Source organism: Onychostoma macrolepis, chromosome 13 (genome assembly GCF_012432095.1).
Source record: "Onychostoma macrolepis isolate SWU-2019 chromosome 13, ASM1243209v1, whole genome shotgun sequence".
Lineage (NCBI taxonomy): Eukaryota > Metazoa > Chordata > Actinopteri > Cypriniformes > Cyprinidae > Onychostoma > Onychostoma macrolepis.
In genome coordinates, this window is record NC_081167.1 from 23,378,154 (window position 1) to 23,403,909 (window position 25,756).

General features: G+C 36.8%; 1 protein-coding gene across 13 annotated transcripts in view; it reads right to left on the reverse strand.

The window, feature by feature from the left end:
- Positions 1-25,756, reverse strand: part of syne2b (spectrin repeat containing, nuclear envelope 2b) — a 109,597-nt gene that overhangs the window by 31,525 nt on the left and 52,316 nt on the right. For 8 of the 13 annotated variants that reach the window (XM_058795762.1, XM_058795764.1, XM_058795769.1 and 5 more), the window contains 22 exons: positions 23,164-23,319; positions 19,675-19,815; positions 19,246-19,428; positions 18,922-19,059; positions 18,591-18,776; positions 18,219-18,323; positions 17,949-18,101; positions 17,751-17,867; positions 17,527-17,673; positions 16,085-16,246; positions 15,124-15,195; positions 14,763-14,861; positions 12,556-12,987; positions 9,029-9,217; positions 5,870-6,034; positions 5,464-5,583; positions 4,478-4,581; positions 4,264-4,399; positions 4,003-4,116; positions 3,703-3,840; positions 3,416-3,622; positions 118-219 (listed from right to left, as the gene is read on the reverse strand). In XM_058795762.1, the coding sequence (XP_058651745.1) occupies positions 118-219; positions 3,416-3,622; positions 3,703-3,840; positions 4,003-4,116; positions 4,264-4,399; positions 4,478-4,581; positions 5,464-5,583; positions 5,870-6,034; positions 9,029-9,217; positions 12,556-12,987; positions 14,763-14,861; positions 15,124-15,195; positions 16,085-16,246; positions 17,527-17,673; positions 17,751-17,867; positions 17,949-18,101; positions 18,219-18,323; positions 18,591-18,776; positions 18,922-19,059; positions 19,246-19,428; positions 19,675-19,815; positions 23,164-23,319 (3,366 nt within the window). The remainder of the gene's footprint in view (positions 1-117; positions 220-3,415; positions 3,623-3,702; positions 3,841-4,002; positions 4,117-4,263; positions 4,400-4,477; positions 4,582-5,463; positions 5,584-5,869; positions 6,035-9,028; positions 9,218-12,555; positions 12,988-14,762; positions 14,862-15,123; positions 15,196-16,084; positions 16,247-17,526; positions 17,674-17,750; positions 17,868-17,948; positions 18,102-18,218; positions 18,324-18,590; positions 18,777-18,921; positions 19,060-19,245; positions 19,429-19,674; positions 19,816-23,163; positions 23,320-25,756) is intronic. The other 5 variants (XM_058795757.1, XM_058795758.1, XM_058795765.1 and 2 more) reach the window with 5 other exon arrangements.

The following is a 25,756-nucleotide window of genomic DNA, read 5'->3' on the forward strand; positions in this document are numbered from 1 at the left end:
GTATTTTTTCTTGCAGATATGTTGAAGTGTGTTATTTCTTCAGTAGTGTTTAATCTTCACACACTCATCCTGATGTGTTACAAGCTGTGTTATTCACAGGCTCGTGTACGTGCTTACCTGCAGCTGTGTGTGAAGGTCATAGTGGGTTTCTCCGTTAGTTGTAGGGTGAAGGATTGTTGTATTAGTTAGTAATGAGTCATGCAGATCTTTCACTCTCTTCTGCAGGGTTTGACACACAAGGAAATATTACAAATGAGTCAAGCTTGATAAAAGAGGTCCAAATAAAAGTAGCCTACAAAAGAGTAGATCTTAAATACTAATTTTAAATGCAGAGATAGAATTATGGGATTAAACATGAGACTGAAGAGAACATTATTTCACAATGACATTACAAGTTTTTTCATAACAAACAAGTTTGAGTATTTGTGACAGTTATGAAGGTGTTAAAACATGCCCAAAATGTAACTGCTGACACATAGCACTGTAAACACATAAGCATACATTTTCTGAACGATTTATGCCAAGTTCACACTGCACGATTTTAGCCCGATTCTTCACTCGCCGACAAGTTTTGATAAATCGCCGACAATACCCGAAATCGGAGGCAAATCGGTGCTCGTTCACGCGAGTGACAGTCACGCAGTGTGAATTATCAAAGACGCGATCTGAGAGAATCGCCAATGACCTACAGCCCATGAGAGAGCAAGATACAGGGCAGCGGGAAGTTCGGGGAGGACTTTTTTGTTCTTTCTTTTTTATTGAGCAATACAAACAACGTGGCAATATCAGTACATTTTTGCAATAGAATATACAGAACAAGAAGATATGTAGGCTATATATAGCCTATATATATAGATGTATTGCCTAGCCTATATATCTATACAGGTGCATCTCAAAAAATTAGAATATCGTGAAAAAGTTCATTTTTTGTCTTGTAACTTATTTCAAAAAGTGAAACTTTCATATATTTTAGATTCATTACATGTAAAGTAAAACATTTCAAAAAAATTTTTGTTTTAATTTCAATGATTAGAGCTTACAGCTCATGAAAGTAAAAAATCCAGTATCTCAGAATATTAGAATATTTACATTCGAGTTTCAATAAATGACCATCCCTACAGTATAAATTCTGGGTATCTCTTATTCTTTGAAACCACAATAATGGGGAAGACTGCTGACTTGGCAATGGTCCAGAAGACAATACCCTGCATAAAGAGGGTAAGTCACAGAGTGTCTAGTCTCAGCCTCAGCCTCAGACGTTTAGCCCATGGAACGTGGGCTAAACGTCTGATGCATATGGCACACAAAAGTGGAAACACTTCAGGAGTTTCAAAGTCGTCATTGGATAATAAATAAACGCTGTATTTTCAAAAGTATGTGAAATATTTAAAGTTCACGGCACAGAATCTTTAAAATACGTCCGAGAGTTTCACACACTGGTCTGTTATTGTGGCGACATTTCCACACCCCAAAACGTGACGCTGAACGAAACAAACTGTGATTGGTTATTTGACATGTCGCTCAAACGGCCTCATGGGCGGGCCTTGGCCAATGAAAGCTGCCATAGATTCCAGACCTTCAGCCTTCAGTCTGAAGGTCTGGCTACGCGAGACTACAGAGGGTCATTACTGAAAGGTGTGGCTGTTCACAGAGTGCTGTATCAAAGCATATTAAATGCAAAGTTGACTGGAAGGAAGAAATTGGGTAGGAAAAGGTGCACAAGCAACAAGGATGACCGCAAGCTTGTGAATACTGTCAAGCAAAGCTGATTCAAACACTTGGGAGAGCTTCACAAGGAGTGGACTGAAGCTGGAGTCAGTGCATCAAGAGTCACCACGCTCAGTCCTCTTCAGGAAAAGGGCTACCAAGCCACTTCTGAAACAGAAACAACGTCAGAAGCATCTTACCTGGGCTAAAGAGAAAAATAAATGGACTGTTGCTCAGTGGTCCAAAGTCCTCTTTTCAGATAAAAGTACATTTTCCATTTCGCTTGGAAATCAAGGTCTGGAGTCTGGAGGAAGACTGGAGAGGCACAGAATCCAAGCTGCTTGAAGTCCAGTGTGAAGTTTCCGAAGTCAGTGATGATTTGGGGTGCCGTGATGTCTGCTGGTGTTGGTCCATTGTGTTTTATCAAGTCCAAAGTCAATGCAGCCGTCAACCAGGAGATTTTGGAGCACCTTATGTTTCCATCTGCTGACAAGCTTTCTGGAGATGCTGATTTCCTTTCCAGCAGGACTTTAGCACCTGCCCACAGTGCCAAAAACACTTCCAAGTGGTTTGCTGACTATGATATTACTGTGCTTGATTGGCCAGCCAACATGCCTGACCTGAACCCCAAATGGAATCTATGGGATATTTTCAAGAGAAAGATGAGAAACAGTCGATCCAACAATACAGACGAGCTGAAGGCTCAATAGTGCCTCAGCAGTGCCACAGGCTGATCGCTTCCATGCTACACCTCACTGATGCTGTCATTTTTGTGCTAAAGGAGCCCCGACCAAGTATTGAGTGCATAAATGAACATACTTTAAAGAACTTGAACCTTTCTGTGTTGCAAATCCTTTTTTTTGATTGATCTTAGGAAATATTCTAATATTTTGACATACTGGATTTTTGACTTTTATGAGCTGTAAGCTCTAATCATCAAAATTAAAACAAAAAAACTTTTGAAATGTTTTACTTTACATGTAATGAATCTAGAATATATGAAAGTTTCACTTTTTGAAATGTTACCCCAAAAATTTCAATTTTTTTGAGATGCACCTATATAGCCTACACACACACACACACACACACACACACACACACACACATAATATAAAAAAAATAAAATGAAACATTAAAGGGTTTTAGGGTTTTTCCTGTAAATAATATTCTTCTATAAAGGACAAAAGATTTATTGCATTTTTCTTTTTTATCACTTTAAATAAACTCATTATAAAATGCACAAAACATTTGTTTCACTTTCAAGTAGCCTACTTAGATTTGTGTAGGATATATAATTTTTCCCAGCAGAAGTATGTTGTCAACAAGGAAGTCATCTTTGTTGATTATTGTGTGTTCGTGGAGGACTTTTTACAGACCATAATATCAGCGTGATCTTGCGTTATTCTCGTGTGCGTTTGGCTGTAGTTTGCGGATCAGACAGAGTTGTCGTCGGCGATTCTTCCTGTAAAGTCATGCAGTGTGTAACCTCTTGTCGCCGATCCATCATGCAATGTGAACACAGCAGCAACTGACTGCTACCCCAGATAGTCGTGCAGTGTGAAAAGAACGGTGATCCGATGACTTTGAAAATCATGCAGTGTGAACTCGGCATTAGTGTGTCTAGTAACTTAAACTGCAGGGGAATTTTTAAGTGACTGCACATACATCTCATCATTTTGTGTTGGTAATAAGCAGATAAAAGTCTGACCTGCAGCTGAGTTGTGTGTTTTATTCGTTCCTCTAGCTGCTCCTGTTTATCAGTGAGAGTCTTTTGAATGTTGCATACACACTGCATCAGCAGGTCAAAACAAGTGGAGGTCTCTGATATCGCTGAACCCGAACCTAACAACTTTATGACCTCTGACCCCTGGAAGGTCAATATGGCACCCAAGGAGGTCAGCTCTGCAGATACACCCTATAAATCAGAGAAGAAACCAGGAGTAATGGATGAATGAAGTGACAGGCAGATAGATGGTCTGATGGATGGTTGAATACCTGTAGCTGCTCTAGTTGGTTTAATATGTCAGTGTTTAAGGTTGCTGGCTGAAACATAAGAGTGTTTGTGAGAGAGCTGAGAGTGAGATCCACTCCACTCAACATCTCAAACAGACCTTCATCCAGAGATTGATGATCCTGCACACAGGAACACAAACAGATCAGTCAAATATATTTTGTTATCGGGTTGGACAGTATTGACTGAATGTGTACTCTGATCTTGAAAAGAGAGTATATGTTAAGCTATCTTTTTAAAATGTTATAAACAGTAATCCTGTTATGTGTGTTTGTTATTGACACCTTTGTAACTGCTGAGTTTTGCAGTTCTTTAAGTTTTGAGATGTTGGATTGAATCTCTTGGAGACAGAAAGAAACAGCAGCTCCACTCCACAAACACACAGATGGAGCGAGGATCTGTTCACACACACACACACACACACACACACAAATATTACAATGTCATTTACTTAAAATAACTCCCACATTAAACTTACTACACATTAAACATTAGCAAACGGAAACTTTAAATAAACATTTGGAGAAAATCAGGAGTGTTCAGACCTCAGATGGATCCTGATCTTTATCTCCACCTTGCTCGGTCTCTGCTGTCTTGGTCAATCTGTTGCAGAGGTGTGTCCACTTCCCGTGGACTGCTAACTCTACTTCCTGTCTTTTGTCTTCATTTGCTGGCGAGGGCCTGCAGACATCATGGAGTGTTATATAATGACAAAGTCTAGGCATATATTTGTATAAATAAGGGTGTGTATTTAGATACCCCGCATGTTCATCTGCGCTCTGGCTCTGTGTTTGGGCTCTGCTGCCTTGAATTGCGATAGCTTTAGTTAGATCCCTCTGTTCATTCAATCCATGCTCCAGTTCCTTAAACAGACAAAGAAAGAGAGTGAGAGAGCCGGTCTCAGCGATAATGATGGACTGATATGACATGTTACAGTCTTAGAAGCATTAGAACAGGTTAAAAATCAGTAATGTTTTGTAATTTAGGACATAATTTTCCAGCAGAAGTGTATGAAACTACAGCTGTCATGGAGTTAGTACCTTTATAACATCCAAGTTTTATTGCTAATTAAAAAACTAGTACATTATTTTTTAAATATTTTATTTAATTTCAATTTATTTTGATAAATGTGAAATCAAAAAGTCCGTAGGATTTATTTTAAAATAATTAATACTTTTATTCAGCAAGGATAGATGAAACTGATCAAAAGAGACAGTGAAGACATTCATAATGTTACAAAAGCTGCTGCTCTTTTGTACTTTATATTCATAAAAGAATCCTAAATGTATAGTGGTTTCCTCCAAAAAATATTTAATTTAATAATAATAAATAAGTTCTTGGGCATCAAAGCAGCATATTGATTTCTGAAGGATCATGTGACACTGAAGACTGCTGGGTAATGGCTGCTGAAAATTCAGCTGTGTCATCACAGGAATAAATTACATTTTAAAATATATTAAAACATGGTATTTTAAATTGTGATATTTCACATAATTACTGTTTTTGTTCTGTATTTTACAGTATTTTTGATCAAGTAAAAACAGCCTTGGTGAACATTAAAAATCTTACCAACCCCCCAAAATAAAATCTGGGTTAATGTTAGAGTTAGTGAAAATACTGGCAGGGTGGAAACTACTAGTGAAAATACTGAATCCCACTATAAGATCCTTATTGTTAAACCCTGGGGAGACAAATTTTGTGTTAGAAAAAATAATATTTTAAGTGTGTCTATGAATGTGTGTTACCCTTTGTTGTTGAAGGCTGCTCTGTCTGAACAGTTTGGTTTTGGAAGAACTCAACATCTCCTGCACACTGCTGCTGCGCGTCAACCTGGCCTGCAGGAGGCGCTGACTCTCAACATGCACCTGCAGACAGACAGAGACCGAAACATACAGTAACACCTCAGACAGCTCTATTCTCACAGCTCAAATCCAGGCACTTTGCAGCCTCTCACTAGCAACACCTCTAGATTTAATACCTCAGAATCAGCAAATGTGAAAATCAGCAGCAATTAGCATGCTAATGATCACTTTTTGTCATTACATGCAATCTGTTCATTAAGTACACCTGGATTATGCTGTCCCCAACATAAAAAAAACATTTTTGGTTGGTAACAGACTAAATTCTGGATGTATTAGTGTATGTGTGTACCTGATCTTCGCCGTGTCTCTCTTGCAGCTGTAATTGAACCGTCACCAGTCTGTTCTTTAGCAGCTGGAGTTTGGTGTTGAGCGATTCAGCCTCATGTTGCTCCTGTTCTTTCAATCCACACACAGGAAGACTGGAGATTCTCTGTTCAATCTCCACAAGAATTGTCTAGATGGATGAAAAATGCAATGAGAAAATACAATCAATCAAAGTAATAAACACCATAAAGATCAGAGTCCACCTTAGAGAATGAACTAGCAGGGCTGACAGGCAGGTGACAGGTGTTTAATGCACCATTTGACACATTTCACACAAAGCTTGTACTTGGAAAAACAAATATGAACAAAAATCTCATTAATAATCCAACACAGACTTTAGATTGGGATCGATCAGTGTCTGTCCACCTGTACATCCTGCAACAAACACTGAGTGCAAACAGCACATAATTTGGCTCACATCTCATTATTTACTCACGCTCATGTTTTGAGAATATGTGTCTTTCTGTGTCTTAAGAAAAGAAGCCAATGGTCATCAAAACTGTTTGGTACCAACATTCTTTAAAATATCTTATTTTGTGTTCCACAGAAAACAGTAAGTTATGCAGGCTATTATGGAAACCTGTTTTGTAATTCTGAGTTTATATGTAACTAATCACACTTTTTATGCAATTATGTTTATATATACTTGCAAATCTGAGAAAAAAAGTCAGAATTACGATATAAATTCTGGCTTAATTACTTGCAATTCCCAGTTTACCATTCTGACTTTTTTCCCCACAGAATTCTGAGTTTGCAGTTTGCATTTCACAATTCAGAATTCATATCTTGCAGTTCTAATTATTTTTAGAGAAGAAAGACAAAATTCAGATATAAGCTCATAATTCTGAATTGTGTGATAAAAAGGTCACATTTACTTTTTACATTTTTTAACCCCTCGGTGGAAATGACATGAGGATGAGTAAATGATAACAGAATTTACATTTTGGTAAAATATCCCTTTAACACCTACTTGACCAGAAGCAAATGTATACAAATGATCGGATATATTTTTCAACAGGCTGATTGATTCCTGCGTATGATGGCTGCTGGAGTGTTTAAGTGGTAGTTATAACAGTTTACTAGGTCACTGTGCTGGAGCTCAGCTGAATCTCTGAATCTTTGATGAAGGAGTCGGGTTACACACACACACACAAAGGTAAGAACACTGCATATCTGGTTTAACCACTTTAAAATGACGTCAAATGTATAAATATAAAGAATCCAAAGTAAATTTGCATACCCAAAGTCTAGCATGACCTCACCTTTAGTCAGGCAGAAGCTATGAACCTAACTTAAAGTAAACCTCATCAGTGATATCAGCTCTAACTGCATTAATGAGACACATGACCTCCTCCAAACAGCACAAGGAGACAGAATGTTCAATGCCAAGATCAATAAATCAGGAGAGCATAAACATCTGTATTCCTTTTAAGCTTTATGGCACACTTAAAAAGATCTGACAGGCTAAATTATTAGATTTAAATGGGAAACTTACAAGGAACTGGAAGAAAAAAATATTGCATCAGCACTTGACAGATAAGCTATCTTTCTCCTCGGATAACTTTAAATGAAAGTGAGCACTCAGTAACTGAAATATCTGCATAGACAGTTTCCTTAAGAAAAGAGAAGTTGAAATTCATGATGCATTGACACGTTCATGCATCGGAAATACAATGCTGTGTGGGTTTACAGACATGCTCATGTTTAAAAGAGAATAAAATTCTCTGAGAGAGAAAGGAAAGAAAGAAGCAGGCATTGATATGTCTTCACTCCACCCGAAAAGTAAATAACAGACTAATATTATTTGGTTCATCGAGCCATGTTGTACAGTACTGCCCACTCACTCACTTACTGTACACTTGCATTTCCAATGCTTAATACAGAAATATAAGCATTTAACTCTAGCGATCCAGCGCTAAGATTTACCTGCAGTGATTTAGCATTAAGAGCAAAAGCAGTTATCCATCATCAAATAAGACAATAAAACAAAATAATTGTTTTGTTTCCATAATCACTGAAACCAATCTAATCTAATCTAATTTGCTCCTGATTGTATTTCAGCCAATCAGTATTGTTGTACACTCACTGTAACTATTATTCTAAATAAATAATACATTTTCAGTCTAACCAAAATTCCAAGTTAAAATAAATTTTGACAGTCTATCAATCATAAAGACTGCATTGTGTTTAATTGTACATCATGAGATCTGAGCTTGTGACCTGCGATTACTGCCATCGGCAAACACTTAGATCTCCAAGCAATAAAAGAGTTCACAGTTGAAAAACACAGCAGAAAAAGACAGACAATGAATGAGCAAGGCACAAAGAAAAAGAGAAAGTCTTGATTATACAGGAGAGAACAGATTTTTATAAGGAAGTTTAAAGAAGTTTTATAGGACTGAACAGTTCTACTTTTTTACAGACAGAAACATTAGAAGAAGATAGTATGATAGTGTCAGATTGGTCTGTAATACTCATGGCAGGTTTACTTTGAACAGAGCCAAATATATAACCAGGCTCAATGTGTGACAGATCTCAGCTCTGAGCACTTCCTGTTCTGCTGAGTCAGCATCAGCAACTACAGTAGGCAGAGGATATATGTGTGTGTTTTGTCATTTTAAATTTTTTTATTTCAAAATGACAGTAGATTTTAGTCATTTTTATTTATTTAATTTAGTAAATTCATTTAAAGAAATGTTGCCTTGGCTGAAGTTTTTATATTTTATTTCAGTTAACTTTTATTTGATGTCAAATGGTTTTAGTGGTAACACTTCATTTTATGGACCAATTAGCATGCATATTACTAGCATACTGGTCGTTTAATAGTACTTATAAAGCACATATTAATGCCTTGTTCTGCACGACTATAGTTTAGATCCCTTAATCCTACTCCACACCGAAACTTAACGACAACCTTACTAACAATAAATAAGCAGCAAATTAGCAGTTTATTGAGGGAAAACTCTTAATTAATAGTGAATGTGTTCCCTATTCTAATGTGTAACCGTTTTAGTTAACTATAATCAGAACAATATATATTAAAAGACACATGCAGAGATAAATCAAATATTAAAACATTTCCTTGACCTTTGAAATGCAGATATGTATGTGTGTGTGAGATCACCTGGCAGTTGTGAAGTTGTTGTTCAATGCAGTGCTGCATGGCTGCGTCCTGTGCTTGCTGTCTTGACCCCTCCAGACTGACCTGTGCTCTCTCCAGACACACCTCCAGCTGCTCGGCCCTCTCACGGCAGGCATGGAGCAGCCCGTCACCAGACAACCATCCACCCGAGCCCCCGGCTTCACCTGCGGCCTGGACAATCATACACAACAGCAGCTCAGAGCCAGATGTACATGAAGAGAGAAAAGAAAATCACGAGGCAGAGGAAGGATAATAGAAGAAGACAGGTAAAGGTAAAGACAGGTGAACTGAGAGAGAGAGAGAGAGAGAGAGAGAGACAGACAGAACACCTGCACTGGCTGACTGCAGCAGAAACAGTGAGTACACAGCAGCACAAACTCACAAACACACACTGGGTGTGTCCTCTGACCCAGAGACAAACAAACTTTCACACTCTCACACACTCTGCTTTCTTTCTCTCTCAGTTTCTGTCTCACACAGGTTTAACCCTTTTGTTTGTTTCTCTGCCCCCTGGTGCAGTCTTTCTCTCTATAAACTGTCTCAGCTTTCATACCAGTCATTTGTCATGTAGCTTCTCTCTCTCTCTTTCTCTCTGTCTGTCCCTGGTTTTCTCCACCCACCTGCGGCTACAACTACTTCCTGGAATGTCGTCACTTTCGAGGGCAGCTTGTGTGACAAGGAACACACTCACACACACATTAAGGAGGAACTATACTTTTGCCTTGCACGGGCTCAAATGGCCTAGATTATTTTTCATCCTTTATTCTATTCCATTACAATTCACTTCTTTCTAGCTATAAAGAAAACCCTGCTTTTGTCCCTCTCAGATGTCACAGAATATCTTAACTTTTTGGAATAACTGCAATTCATAGATTTTACTTTTTCTTCCATATATCAGAAATATAGCCACATAGATTAGACGGGACCTAATATAATAATTTAAGAATCAGCCACCATAACCTATGGTGGACTTCAAATCTGAATACTGGGAATATGTTCCCTTCAGTGTCTTTGGTGGTTATAGTCTTGGGTCATATTTGATCAAAATCGTTTTGTGATTTTTTTTTTTTGTACAATGAAAACATATTTTCAAAAATCCAAACTTCCTTTCCAGTCCACGGAGACTTTTTTATTAAAAACTAATATGCAAGATGACTAACTTTTTGACGTCAGACAGACATGTTTCAACACTGGATTGCCCGTATTTACATCAACGTCTATTCTGGGGGTAAGCTAATGAGGAAGTATGATTTCTATTGTAAATACCAGAAGGACTAAGGATTAATGAAAACGATGTTTATTTTTAACTTTAGCTCAAATTATATGCAAAGAAGGTATTTATATATACAGGTGCATCTCAATAAATTAGAATATCGTGGAAAAGTTCATTTATTTCAGTAATTCAACTCAAATTGTGAAACTCGTGTATTAAATAAATTCAATGCACACAGACTGAAATAGTTTAAGTCTTTGGCTCTTTTAATTGTGGTGATTTTGGCTCACATTTAACAAAAACCCACCAATTCACTATCTCAACAAATTAGAATATGGTGACATCAGCTAATCAACTCAAAACACCTGCAAAGGTTTCCTGAGCCTTCAAAATGGTCTCTCAGTTTGGTTCACTAGGCTACACAATCATGGGGAAGACTGCTGATCTGACAGTTGTCCAGAAGACAATCATTGACACCCTTCACAAGGAGGGTAAGCCACAAACATTCATTGCCAAAGAAGCCGGCTGTTCACAGAGTGCTGTATCCAAGCATGTTAACAGAAAGTTGAGTGGAAGGAAAAAGTGTGGAAGAAAAAGATGCACAACCAACCGAGAGAACCGCAGCCTTGTAAGGATTGTCAAACAAAATCGATTCAAGAATTTGGGTGAACTTCACAAGGAATGGACTGAGGCTGGGGTCAAGGCATCAAGAGCCACCACACACAGACGTGTCAAGGACTTTGGCTACATTCCTCTTGTTAAGCCACTCCTGAACCACAGACAGCGTCAGAGGCGTCTTACCTGGGCTAAGGAGGAGAAGAACTGGACTGTTGCCCAGTGGTCCAAAGTCCTCTTTTCAGATGAGAGCAAGTTTTGTATTTCATTTGGAAACCAAGGTCCTAGAGTCTGGAGGAAGGGTGGAGAAGCTCATAGCCCAAGTTGCTTGAAGTCCAGGGTTAAGTTTCCACAGTCTGTGATGATTTGGGGTGCAATGTCATCTGCTGGTGTTGGTCCATTGTGTTTTTTGAAAACCAAAGTCACTGCACCCGTTTACCAAGAAATATTGGAGATCTTTATTCTTCCTTCTGCTGACCAGCTTTTTAAAGATGCTGATTTCATTTTCCAGCAGGATTTGGCACCTGCCCACACTGCCAAAAGCACCAAAAGTTGGTTAAATGACCATGGTGTTGGTGTGCTTGACTGGCCAGCAAACTCACTAGACCTGAACCCAATAGAGAATCTATGGGGTATTGTCAAGAGGAAAATGAGAAACAAGAGACCAAAAAATGCAGATGAGCTGAAGGCCACTGTCAAAGAAACCTGGGCTTCCATACCACCTCAGCAGTGCCACAAACTGATCACCTCCATGCCATGCCGAATTGAGGCAGTAATTAAAGCAAAAGGAGCCCCTACCAAGTATTGAGTACATATACAGTAAATGAACATACTTTCCAGAAGGCCAACAATTAACTAAAAATGTTTTTGTTTGTTTTAATGGTCTTATGAAGTATTCTAATTTGTTGAGATAGTGAATTGGTGGGTTTTTGTTAAATATGAGCCAAAATCATCACAATTAAAAGAACCAAAGACTTAAATTACTTCAGTCTGTGTGCATTGAATTTATTTAATACACGAGTTTCACAATTTGAGTTGAATTACTGAAATAAATGAACTTTTCCACGACATTCTAATTTGTTGAGATGCACCTGTAAGTATTAAAGGCACAGCAGCAACAAAATGGCCTGCTCACTTGTAACAATCAGTGAATGAAATGATCAAAAAATAAACTAAATTGAGGCTTTTTGATGAAAAAAAAAAAAAAGCTTAACGTGGACATTAGCAGAAAAACATACAAACTGATTCCTTTAGTTTTTCATATTTTCTGCATATGGGTAGATTTCTGACATTGTGCAGTTTGTTTAACACACAGTAATAGTAACAATACCAAATATTAATAATATTAATAAGAGTACATTCTGTATCGAGCTGTTAATTATTAATAACCAACAATTAATGATTAATGAAAGATTATTTTTAAGGAATCACCTAGTTGCAAAGGTAAATTCCTGTTACTGAATCCAATCCTTGAGATCTCAGACTGCAAGAATAGCACTGAGTAGGCTATTCTAGTGTAAGACACAGAAATATTTCTCCTTTGGGTGAGCAAAGAGAAATGTGCAGATAAAATGCAACACACACTCAGATTTACTACAGTTTAAAGTCAGCAGGTGAGTGAGTTGATGTGTAAAGTGTGAGTCAGTGGGGTGAGATTCACTATCACAGCATCTGTGCTTACCAAAGATGCACTCACAGCCAATGCCTCTGTCCTCTCCAGGCAGGACTTGACTGTAATTGGTGTGTGTGTGTCATCTTCTGCATTTGATGGAGTGTGTGTCTGAGTGTGTAAATGTTGCTCTGGTGATTTGGCTGATGGTGTATTTGTGGGTTTTGTGGAGCTCAGCCTCTGAGGCACAAAGGTGGGTTTCTCTAAGTGAGCCTGTTGACTCAATGTGGAATGTATTTCCGAAACTACCGCAAGTTTTTCTAAGGAATCACTCTGCCCTTCATTGGAGGTCATGACATTAGGTAAGGTCAACATGTCTTTTGTTTCTGTGGGTGGGGCTTGTGACTCTGAATGTTTCTGTGTGTTGTCTATGAGTGTCACGTGTGTCAGTGTGAGTGTGTCAGTGGTGTGTGGCGTCTGTTCCCCCCTCCATGCACCCTGCTCCTGACACAGACAGAGAAACAGAGAGACGAGCAAGTGTGAATTTTTTGTTGGAATTTATTTTCTTTTCAGACTTGAAAGGAGCATGATAGTGTTCACACAGGAGGAATCAGAGGGAGAGATCAGGAGAACATGCACAGGTGCGTATAAGAGTCAGTGCGTTTACATGGCACAAAAAGATAAAATACTAAATATAAATAAAACGTATACTACTGTTCTTATATTCTTGAGCAGGAAAATCGTACTTTTAGAAAATGTGTCATGTAAACAACAGTCGTTCATTAAATACAATAAATTAATCATAATACACATGCACTTAAACATAACTGTGCAGAGTGATCAGCCATCGATTAGCTGATTTTTAATGTTCACGTTACATTGCTTCACTCCACGAAACAAAATCTGCTCAACAATCCTTTCAGAGTAACCATCTTATATTGCATTTGGAAAAAAGAAAACACACTGCTATACAAAACCAAAAAATACATGCCATATAAAAGATTTTAGGATCTTTTCGGTATCATAGTATTGTATTTAGTAGCTAAAAGTCAAGGAAAAGATACCATGCAATGAACAAATACACTGATTTTCCTGATTTGTTGGACATTAACACAATAATTACACTTAAATGTGGAAAATAGTAATAATGAAAAAGTAATGAAAAGTAGATGTGTCCAAAATTTTAACTGGTAGTGTATAATGATATTTGTAAATAAAATAGTTTTATATCTGATGAAAACTGGCAGGAGTAACTGTGCAGCATATAAAAAACAGTGGTTTTGAAGCGTTAAGGTGCGGTCATTTATCGTCGTTCTGAGAAATCGTGTGAGTGAAATTTCTACTGAAATCAGCACAGTGAAGAATTTTGCCTGATGGGCTTTTGGTGGCAAAAACTAATTTCCTTAATGTCAAAGTGAATTTCACGTCAGGATCAGATTTGGTGAACAGTTCGTAAAACCGACCAATAGCAAGCCTCTTGGTTTGGCAGTGACTTCTGTGTGGCCGGAAATTTATAGCATTGCAAAAGAGCAAACAGATCCACAATGAAGTGCTCATTCTGGCAGTGTCTATTCAGCCATTTTTCATAACACTATACTTCAATACTATAACCAGAGGAAGAAAACATCTGTTTAGAAAGCAATTATTTAGGGTTGTTTTGTTTGCCAGCTCGCAGAATAGTTTATTTTGCAAAATTCAGTTGAGCAACGGTAAGTGTGAAAGCACCTTTGTACTGTAGTTGATTTTAACGGGATCCAGTTTTATTGTGCAACACCGCACATGTCCGGTATAAACACGGTGTAACATGTAAACATCGATATTATGCAAAGAGACAAAAATTCAAAATGCTCTTTGGTATTAGAATGTTCTCTCTCTCGATCTGCAGAGTGCAGAATATCCTGACGGAACTAGTCAACATAAACATTTAAAAAGAAAATCATAAACTCCTCAGGAAGTTGCTTTAAGTCCTTTTATACAATTATTTGTTTATAAAACTATTTAGCTTAATTTTACCCTTGTTTCATTATTGTGAACTCAATTCTGAACTATTTGAAGAGAATTTCTCCTCAGACGTCTTTTTTTTTTTTTTTACACATCTGCCATGTAAATGCACTGGGAAGAGTTCTAGCTCTCGAAACATCTACATCTAGGGGTTGTAGAGGTGGGAGTTAAGACATGGAGGTTCTGTAGGGAGAGAACTACAACTAGGAGACCAAACACCTCAGCTGGCCTCCGGAAGGGGACGTGGAGATCTCTGTAACAGAGGAGGTATTGGTTACCATGTCTGCAGGGAGAGACTGGCTTTCCACTGTGGCATCTGCTTCAGATAAAGCTTCTGACACACCTGTTCCCGAGGCCACAGAGGTATCTACTTCTACCTGCAAACACAGGAAAAAAGAGCTTATTCTTTACAAACTCTGATACGATATCTGATATGATTTCTTTTTGTAGTTCCAAAAGCCTACAAAACGTTAAAAATGTTTTAAGTGGTCTAGAGTTTTAAGTGGCCACTTAGCACTTTTTAAAGAACAAAAATTCAGAGGTTGCAAGGCAGCAATAATTTTGCCCCTGAATACACTACACATACACATTAATGTGATCAAATAAAGACTGGCAATTACTGTAGAGGTTTAGTGTTACCTTTGAGTCTGCTGCTTCTGCTTGCTCCAAAATCTGTTCTGTAGAAGAAACCACGTCTGCAGAAACTGTGTCCTGCACAGAAAAACAAACAAACAAAAAACACACACACATTAATGTCAACCAAGTGATTGGTTATTCAAGTACAGATTAAGTCGTCTCAAACTGAAGAATTTGCAAAACAAATTTATAAAGCCCAACGTTGTGCATTATTATAGCTATTTGTCTATAGAATTCTCTATATTGTGCCTATGAACACCTCTTTTACATGACAGAATCATTGTATTGTTAATAATACAGATTTAAACAATCTCTGTAAATATATGTAATAAATTGTAGACAGATACAAATTAGATTTGCATAATGTTTAAAATTGAAGAGTTCATTTGCAGAGAATACACTTTTTCATTGTGTATTACAATAAATCTCAATCAAACTGCATTTGGGTTATTTTGATTAGGTTAAAAATAACTAAAACATACAGCTAACTAACACAAATAATAAAAAAGTTATCTGTTTTTGCAAATAAACTCTTCAATTATTGATTATGTGCCACATTTGCAAATGGAGATCACAGCTCTTGTAATTCTCAAGCACAGGGAGTATCTGAAAAATAGTAAATGCAAACTCAATGAAAGAATGAAGTCATACTGCCCCCTAGAGGACGAGGAAAAACATGCTAATATAATCAAACTGCAATCTGAATTATCTTTATATTAAACTGAAAGAAAGAAAAACAAAACTTAGATGTGAAGAAGAAGAAACAACGACTTGGTGAAGATGAGGAGGGTGACGATAAATGTTGTAAAGTACATAACAGGATGAAAGATCCAAGAAGAACAGAGTTAAGTCAAATGGTGGAAAAACTATGAAGCGTGTGATGGAAAGAGTAAGCATGTAGAAAACATGCAGAGGAAACATCAGGAAGTATCCAGGGCTGAAGTCTCTGATCCCCCTGCATTACCTCCACAGTCATGATGAAGGAAGCCTCAGAATTCAGAGAAGTTGATGATCTTCCTCTTGCCTCCTCATCCTCATTTTTAATGCAATCTTCATAGTCTTCATCAGAAGCATCTTCTCCATCTCCTGGATCCTCACAGAGCTCCTCCTCTTCCTCAGACTCCTGCTGTCCCATCACATCAGACACACACATGCACAGCAGCAGGCACAAACACAACCATGCAACCACGCAACCACACAGACACACAGTGTCAACCAGAGCGATGGAGAGGTTTCCACAGATAGACAGACAGCAGACATGTCATGTGCTGCACTTGATGTTATTAACCTCACAAATATGCGAATAAAAAGGAATTATGCTAATCCTGTTTTAAAACTTTCTAGGTTAATAACATCAAGAGTGTGAAGCCAGCAGAACTCCAGCTTTTGCATTTGGCTGTACCAGAAATGCTAAAGATCTGTATTTTATGGTTGATAATATAAATCATTACAAACCATTAAGTTTGTATTTTTTTTTTCACTAAAAGTGACAATAAAAACATTTATAAAAACAAATACGGTTGTGTTGTTTTAAACAAATACTGCTCTTCTGTACTTTTTATTTATCAAAGAATCCTGAAAAAATAATCACGCTTTCCAAAAATTTTTTTTAGTAGCACAACAATTTCAATGTTGATAATAACAAGAAATGTTTCTTGAGTGCCAAAATCAGCATATTAAATTTATGAAGGATAATATGACACTAAGGACTAAAGTAACGGCTGCTGAAAATTCAGCTTTGCCATCACAGGAATAAATTAATAAAATATTTTGACTTCAAATGGTAAATAATATTGTACAATTTCAAATTGAAATAATATTTCAAAATATTACAGTTTTTACTGAATTTTTGATCAAATTAATACAGCCTTGGCTTCCTAACTGCTTTTTTGTATATTTATTTACATAGAAATGAACATTTAAAAAGAGAAAGTAGATTATTGTACACTTAACATTTAAAAAACATTTGGAAATACCAACAAGAACATGATTATTTCCAGTATTAGCGTTTCTTACCATATGTAAAAGATATATTTTTAAAAAGATGCTTTAAAATAAGCAATATAAAATGAACATGTCCAGACTATTTTTTAAAGATTTATTTTTGGCATTTGTTGCTTTTATTATGACAGGACAGATCAGAACTGACAGGAAGCGAAGTGGGAGAGAGCTAGGGGTCAGGATCGGGAAAGGTCCTCGAGTCAGGATTCGAACACGGGATGCCTGTAGCACTATGGCACTGTATGTCGGCGCGCTGCCCACAAGGCTATAAAGGTGCTGACAATTTTTTTTTTTTGTAAATAACTGTTTTATGAAAGCAATGAACTATTGCATGCTGTGCCCAACAAAGCCTTTTAGCCATGACTATGTACCGCACCTTATACACCTTATTTCTTAATCTCATACTTGTATTTCTGTGAGGGTGTGGCTGCTTCTATCAGAGATCCAGGTGAGTCTCTGCTCCGGTGTGGATTGCTCCACCGTCATCAGCGTTGCTCCTGACTTTTTCAATGCGTCCTCCTCTACGTGCACAATCTGAATCTGACCACTGTCCTGCACACACATATTATAATCAATATGTAATCACTGCCTCTTGATTAACGTAATTCTAACATAATATTTCGTCTAACCTGTGTGTCTTCCTCAGTGATTGTGGGTGGAACACTGAGGGTTGGGGCAGCGAGGGGTGTGACACAGAGAGGTGGGACAGATGTCTCCTGTACCTCAATCGAGTATTCTAGTGCCAGCTGAGAGGAGACAAACATAATACTGAGCATTGTGTGAATTGTGTTTGCATGCTTGTGTGTGCATACAGTATATATGTACACCTGTTCAAGTTCCAGCAGTTGTTTCTGTAGAAGTTCTGCTTTTTTGAACACTACGAGTGTGTTTTCAGCTTTGTCAGGAAGACACAGACCATCCTTACAGTTCTGAATCTCAGCGACTGTCCTTTTCATCAGGTCAATCCTTTTTTCTGTCGCCTGCAAACACACACAAAACACTCACAGCAATCAGGATCTTAATAGTAACTACTACATTATTTTGATTACACCCATACCTGGTCAAATGTTTAAATACAAGGCAAAATGTTCTTTTACCTTAAGACTGTCCTGACTGATGTCTTCTTTGGTTGTCAGAGTAGATTTGATTTTGGCCACATCTTTCTCCATGACTTTCACCTCTGACTCAATGGCATCCACTTCCTTAAAAACACACACCATGCAAACACATAGATGAGATTCAGAAATTCATGAAATTCACTTTTACAGATAACACAGCTATGCATTTTTATACACTAAACTACAGTTTAGCTAACATCCCTCTGGGAATAGTAGATAAAATAAAGCACACACACACAAACACACACATATATATATATCTCATAAAAGTAATTATTATAAGCTTTATATAAAAACAATACAAGTCTATAATATATAGTCATTTATCTTATTAGACGCCGGTATGCTCACTGCTGCTGCATGCTCCAGCTGAGAGAGGGGTCCCAGCAGATTGTGCTGCATGTCTGCCACACGTCGATCAGCATTTGAGAGCTGGTCCTCTAACGGACTGACATCAAACACACTTCCCATCTCTGTCAGCAAACTGCCGAAACCCTGCAGAGTCCGTCTCATCTGAGCAGAATCATCCAGAACCATCTAAAACACAAAAACGATAAAGGCTTTTAGACTAATACATACGATCTGGGCCAGTCACCGAATACTAAGTTCAAACCCCACAGTGAGATGATGCAGGTTTCTTCAGCTGTCAGCTAAATGATAATGAGGTTTCTGAGAATAATACCTGCAGTGCATTCACATGACTGTCCAGGCATCTGGCAGTGGTGTATGTGCAGGGTGTCGTAAGCCAAGACTGAGCCTCTGAGATCCAGCTCTGTGACCCCTTCACCATCTCCTCATGCTCCTGCAGCCAGTCACGGACCTACACAGAGACAGTTTAGATAACACACTTGATAATTGAAGTCATAAATTAGCTATTATTCACCTAAGCTCCTTTCATGCGACTCTATCATGCTTAACTTCTTTGCTCAATTTTATGAATGTTTTAACTATTCCTTTCATTTTTATCCAAGCACAGCAAAGCATCATGGGAATCTGAGCAGGTGACCTTGCTGAGGAAGGCAGTCCTCTGTTCGGCCTGTTTGGTGAGGCGTGTGTGGGTCTGCTGAGTGTTGGCAAGGTTGTCTAATAAGAGATGGGTCTCATCTGGATGCATTTCACTCACATCCTGTAGCTCCACCTCAACCGCTGTCAGACGAGTATGTAAACCATCCAACTCATCCCACACTCGCTACAAAGGAACAATAAACACATAGTAAATCTTCCTTTGCTTTTTAAATTTGGGTCTAGGCTAATTTAAAACATTTAAATCACTGTTTCACAGAACTTGCAGCTACAGCTTTCCCTGAAACGACTTGTAGCATTATGTCTGCTACATTGTAATCTGTTAATATGGGCACCAATAGTAAGATACTGTACATTTACAATACAAAATGCAATGAAACAAGCCTTACACTGAGCTAAACTTATGTCTGACCTTCTGTGTGCTCTCAGCTTCAGTGAAGTTCAGGCTCTTCTGTTCTAACCAGCTCTGAACTGATCCCAGACCTGCTTTAATCTCTGAGATTTTAGCACCCAGTCTGTGAAGTGGACCACTTTCATCCACAGCTGTCTTCACCTGTGAATGAGTGAGCGAAATGGGTAAAAACAGGCAAATGTCAATTAACATAAACAGAATTACTGATATTACTTTTAAAAAGCATTAAACACGTGGACACATTGAGTGTCTATGAGACAAAACTCTAGTAACAAGAACTGCAAGAGGTCCAGACCTTAATTAACGAACCCACAGGGCCTACCTAACTAATCTCACATGTGTGTGTGTGTATTTGGATTATGCAACCAGAGGTGTAAAAAGTACTCACAACTTTTACTCAAGTGAAATACTCAGTGAAAATTTTACTCAATTAAAAGTACAAGTATCTGGCCAAAAACATACTTGAGTAAAAGTAAAAAAGTACAACTTTAAATTGTACTCAAGTAGAAGTACCGTATTGACCCGAATATAAGACGATGTTTTTTCCTTGGAAATACATCTGAAAAAACGCGTTCGTTTTATATTCAGGGTCTAGACTTTGACATGTCAATAATACACCCACAACAATAGGTGGCGCCAAAAACGCATAAAACCAGCGTGCCATGAAATATGTAATGTAATGTGTGTTGTAAAGATCGCGAATGAAAACAAATGAAAAAGAAAAGCTTACAGCAGCATGATCGTGACTGTCATGTTAGCCTGATGGGACCAAACTTCCTCTGTAAGTGATTTTAAAACATAAGACAGTACCCAGATTTGAAGACTACAATAAGATTTCACGTCTACTGATAATAACATTTTGGTAGGCTACTATGAGTTGGATAACCTAATTGTTATATAATTCAGATGGGCTACCTGTTATTTCAATGGTATATCAAAATGTATGTCATTGTTGGTACATTTTACCAGTATTTACCATACTTTCAAAACAAAAATTAGAATTGGAAAAATATGCAATATGAAAATAATTTAAGAATAAATGTGATTTACAGAGAGAGAAAAAAAAACAAACAAACAAAAAAACAAGATTTGGTTTTCAAAAAGCCTTTTTCCAACAGGTACATCTGGAAAAAGGGGGGTCGTCTTATAATCAGGGTCGTCTTATATTCGGGACAATACGGTACTTTCTTTTCTGACAGACATTCAGAAGTTTGGTTAAAGGGAGAAAATGAAACAAAATGCAATGGTACAGGTCAAACACGTATATCTAGTGCAACAACAACAATTAAAATGCAGCACAGCGGAACACCGGAAAAAAAATACAGGGAAAGGGATTAAAAGGAAACTCCATCTTTTCCACCCTCATGCCATCCCATGTGACTTTCATTTATCAGATGAACATAAACTAAGTTTTAGAAAAAAAAAATCATGTGTATGGGACATCCAAAAATGACACTTCAAAAACTACACAAAGTGAATATGACAGTAACACATGCAACCCCTTTTAATGAATCAGTGTCTTCTTAAGTGAAATGATAGGCTTATGTAAGAAGGATACAAATACTAATATTTAAAATTTGACCGTTGTGTTCACTTGGTGTGGGTTCTGAAGTGGTTCTGTTTTGCATTATCTGGACTAAAAATCTTTGCTTGTGTTCATCTTAAGAAAGAAAGTCATAAACATCTGAGATTACATGAGGGTCAGTAAATGATGAGAGAATTTTCATTTATGGGTGAATTATCCCTTTGAAGAGCAAGATGTGATGCAGAGGCTAGATACATATTCCAGACAGAATACTAGAATGTGTTGAATTAATGAGGAGAGTCGTAGAATTAAAACATACAACATTAACGTTTTGAAAGGCCACTTTTTTGTGTGTTGTTAATCTTTTAATTATTTATTTGGGGCTTTTAGAGTTTTTTTTTCTCAGCAAATACTGATAAATAATTATTTGTTACTATTTAGATTAGATTAATTAATGAGCAAATGATGTAATTATTAAGATTTAAAAAAAAAAATGTGTACTCAATGTGTCATATAATGACATATGTGACCCTGGACCACAAAACCAGTCTTAAGTGTCCATTTTTCGAAATTGAAGCTGAATAAATAAGCTTTCCATTGATGTATGGTTTGTTAGGATCAGACAATATTTGGCCGAGATACAACTATTTGAAAATCTGGAATCTGAAAGCAAAAAAATCAAAATTTTGTGAAAATCGCCTTTAAAGTTGTCCAAATGAAGTTCTTAGCAATGCATATTACTAATCAAAAATGAAGTTTTTATACATTTACGGTAAGAAATTTACTAAATATCGTCATGGAACATGATCTTTACTTAATATCCTAATGATTTTTGGCATAAAAGAAAAATTTATAATTTTGACCCATACAATGTATTGTTGGCTATTGCTACAAATATACCCCAGCGACTTAAGACTGGTTTTGTGGTCCAGGGTCACATATTATAAATACAACTTATCCACTACCTGGTGAGAACATCATTAAACATGAATTACAATAAATTTAACAAACAATGCTTATTTAAACACTTTTGGAGATTTTTAATTAAGAATTTTTGGAGATTTTTAATGTTAATTATTTATTTTTAAATAATTAACATTAAAAATATTAATATATTTAAATTCTCATCACTGATTTTATTTGCACTCAATCTTGTGCATTCAGCTAATATATTACACAGCTAATGGCTCTATCAAAACAGAACAAATAATGAATAAACATTTTTTGGGAAAATGCAACTTTGCTACCTCAATATGCTCCCTCAGATTTGATGGTGAACTTTTGATGCCAGACATTTATCTGATGAAAGTCATAAATGAAGTAGAAATGTGTGTGCTTGATGCATGAAAACAATGATCATTGATTCTCACATCAGGCACGCACGTTTGAGCTTCCGTTTACCATATTTAATGTGCATAAGATAAAATAAAAATGTAATGTACTTTTCAAGATGAAATAAAATTGTAAGGAGTAAAAAGTACAGTTTTTTCTTCAGAAATGTAATCAAGTAAAAGTACAAGTAGTCAGTTTAAATTGTACTTGAATAAAGTACAAGTCCCCCAAAATAATACTTAAGTAAGTAATCAAGTAAAATTACACAAGTATTTTACACCTCTGAATGCAACACCTCTTACACCTGTGAAAGAGAGTGTGTGTGTCTTGAGCATGTGTCTCTGATGTAGGGATCTACCTGTTCTAGAGTGAGATGTTCTCCTCTCTTAATTCATTAAAGATGAGATACAACAGCAGTGAGTGTGTTGTTTAAAAGGTGCATGAAGCACATTTAGTTGTATTTGAATTCAATAACGGACAAGAATATTTTACATTCTGGTGCTCTTTTCAGCGCTCACAAACATTTGCCAAAAATGTCCATATTAAAATAAGAAATAAACTTTTAGATAAATGTTGCTTGTAACTAAAAGGAGTAATGTATGTTTGGGAACCATTCAAAGAATGCATCAAACCTGTTCCTCCACTTCCTGTAATGACTGTGAGACTTCCTGTAATAGTCCCTCTATCTCCTCTGGAATTGATGTGTTTTTGTCAGAGTACATCATCTTCAAGCTTTCTGAAATACGTTGCAGAACAGCCTTCTGGGTACACAGCTGTGAGTGAACCTCCTGTTTAGCAAAAAGCAGCATTACTCATCAATTATGTTACATTAGAAGTGAGTACATCTATGGCAAAAAAAACATTTTCCATTTCATCCATTTAATTTCAAAAGTACAAGAGTTTTTTTTTCAAACCAAAGCTCATCGAAGTGCCATAAACAAGAACAGCAAAGGTAGCTAAATTTGACTGGTTCCCTAAATTACACATGCATGGGTAATTTGCAGGGCAGTGAGTATAGAGAAAGAGACATCTGAAATTTGAAGTTGTTCCTGTGGTCAAAATATAATCATATTCATTACAGAGAGAGGTAAGGTACTTTATGCTGTTCCTAACAAATTGGAAAGAAAAACACAGTTTCAAATAAGTGCCAGGTTCTTAGAAATGTTTTTCTGATTACCTGAACTAACCTTGTCAAATCCTAAAATGTTCAATTTTCTGAAATGTATGAGATTTATTGACTCATCTTTGTAACAACAAAATATATTTTTTAAAGTACTAACAATATTTTCATATTACTCAATATAAAAATATTGCTATTTTTTAAACAATATGAAAATATTGTTAGTACTTTAAATAAAATATTATTGTTTAATTCTTTTTAGGGTATAATAATACAAAAATAATACATACGATTTTTTTGGAAAACATAATTATATTAGAGTTGTATTCAAAAAATTGTAAATTACAGATCAGGACATAAAAACAGCACTTCAGACAATAACACTTCCCTTCAGACGCTTCCATTTTTCTTTCATGACAAATATCAGCAGATATTTTACCAAGTAAATTTTCACTTTAGTTAAAATAGGTTACAGGTTATTTTACAGTGGAAGAATTTCTGTTTTGAGATTCTACTGGATACAAAATATGCAGATATTTAAAAAAAAGGTATAATAAAGAAAACACTTACATTTATTGGAACACCAGAAAGCACATGGAAACGATGCACAATGTGATATTCGTATATTTATGTGATATTCAATGCAAATCAGTCTTTCATATAGCACTAGTCTTTCTGGTTGACCCAGTCACTGATGATGCTCTTAGCCTCTCACGCTTTAAGATAACAGAACCTGAACAATCCCCTCAAAACTCTCTCTATCTCTTTCAACCCTTTTCACCTCTCCAGTGAGATAAAGCTTCTAACCTCTTTTTATATTATAATGAGTCATTTAAGATGGGAAGAAAAGCTGCATAAACAAGATCCCAAAATTACCGAAAACCCACAGGGATTCAGAGAAAGAATGGACCATGCATTAGAGAGAGAGAGAGATTATCCGTTCAGATCACTCTATTTGGCAGCTGTTTCAAGTTTTACTAAGAGTTATGACTTCTGCTGTTCTTCATAATATTTTATGCCCATTCCTACCCATTCGGCTTTACTGCTTTAGCATTTTGGCAGTATAATATGGGACACATTCAAGAAAAGTGGATTGAGAGGGGATTTTGTGTGTGTGTGTGAGAGAGATAGAGAGTGCATTAGCTGACATCATTAGTGGCGTTTGGATCAGACCTGGAGGATCCACTTACAGGTGTGTGCGTTTAGAGGGTACTGATTCACAAGTGTGTGCTTGTGAGAGCGAATGAGAAAAAGAGAGAAAGCGAGTGTGTGTATCTGAAACAGTGAAACGAAATTGTGTGGGAATGTTGGACATGACTCAGCTATTTAACTAGAACACTAACACAGAGCCCTCTCATCTCTCTCTCTGTGTGTGTGTGTGTGTGTGTGTGTGTGGTAAAGAGGTAATGAGAGAGAAAAACAGCAGAATCTACAGTGGTCTGTGTGTACGAGAGAGAACAACTGTTTAAAAGTCTTTGAATCTTTCAGTGTGTGTGTGTGTGTGTGTGTGTGTTTGAACTGATTGGATGGAACAGCCTATTCAGCACAATAAACAGTCACACAGTGTTCTAAATAGACATAAAGAGCAAGCAAAAAAAGCTTGCCTTAACCAGCGACAGTCGCGGTAAGCTATAAACAACAGGATATTTTGTTGATTGCTTGGTTTCCATTTCTACAAATTGCATGTCACTTGGAAGAGCCTGGTTGGAACAAACAATACTGAACAATAAAACCTAGACTAAACAGCACTGTATGCCAGTAACCACAGCATCTCGGCTGCCCAGAAACAATCACTGCAGGATTCATTAATCTGTCAGTGTCTATTCGAGTTAATTCATTTTTAAAATGTCTTAATTTGTGAAATATCATTTCAGTATGCATCTGTACTTTTGAATGTGCATTTGCTTTGCTTTCCCAGGATGTTATGAGATCTGTAAAGTCGTAGGCACACTGAATCTGGCAGTTTACTCTTTCAAAATCCTTTCTATACTACAAAAAATACCCAAACATTTATCTGGCACAAAAATAATTACAATTTCAGCTAGTAGATACTAAAAGCAAGCAACTAATCAAACTAGGAAACCCTAATTTATTCAATTTAGTGG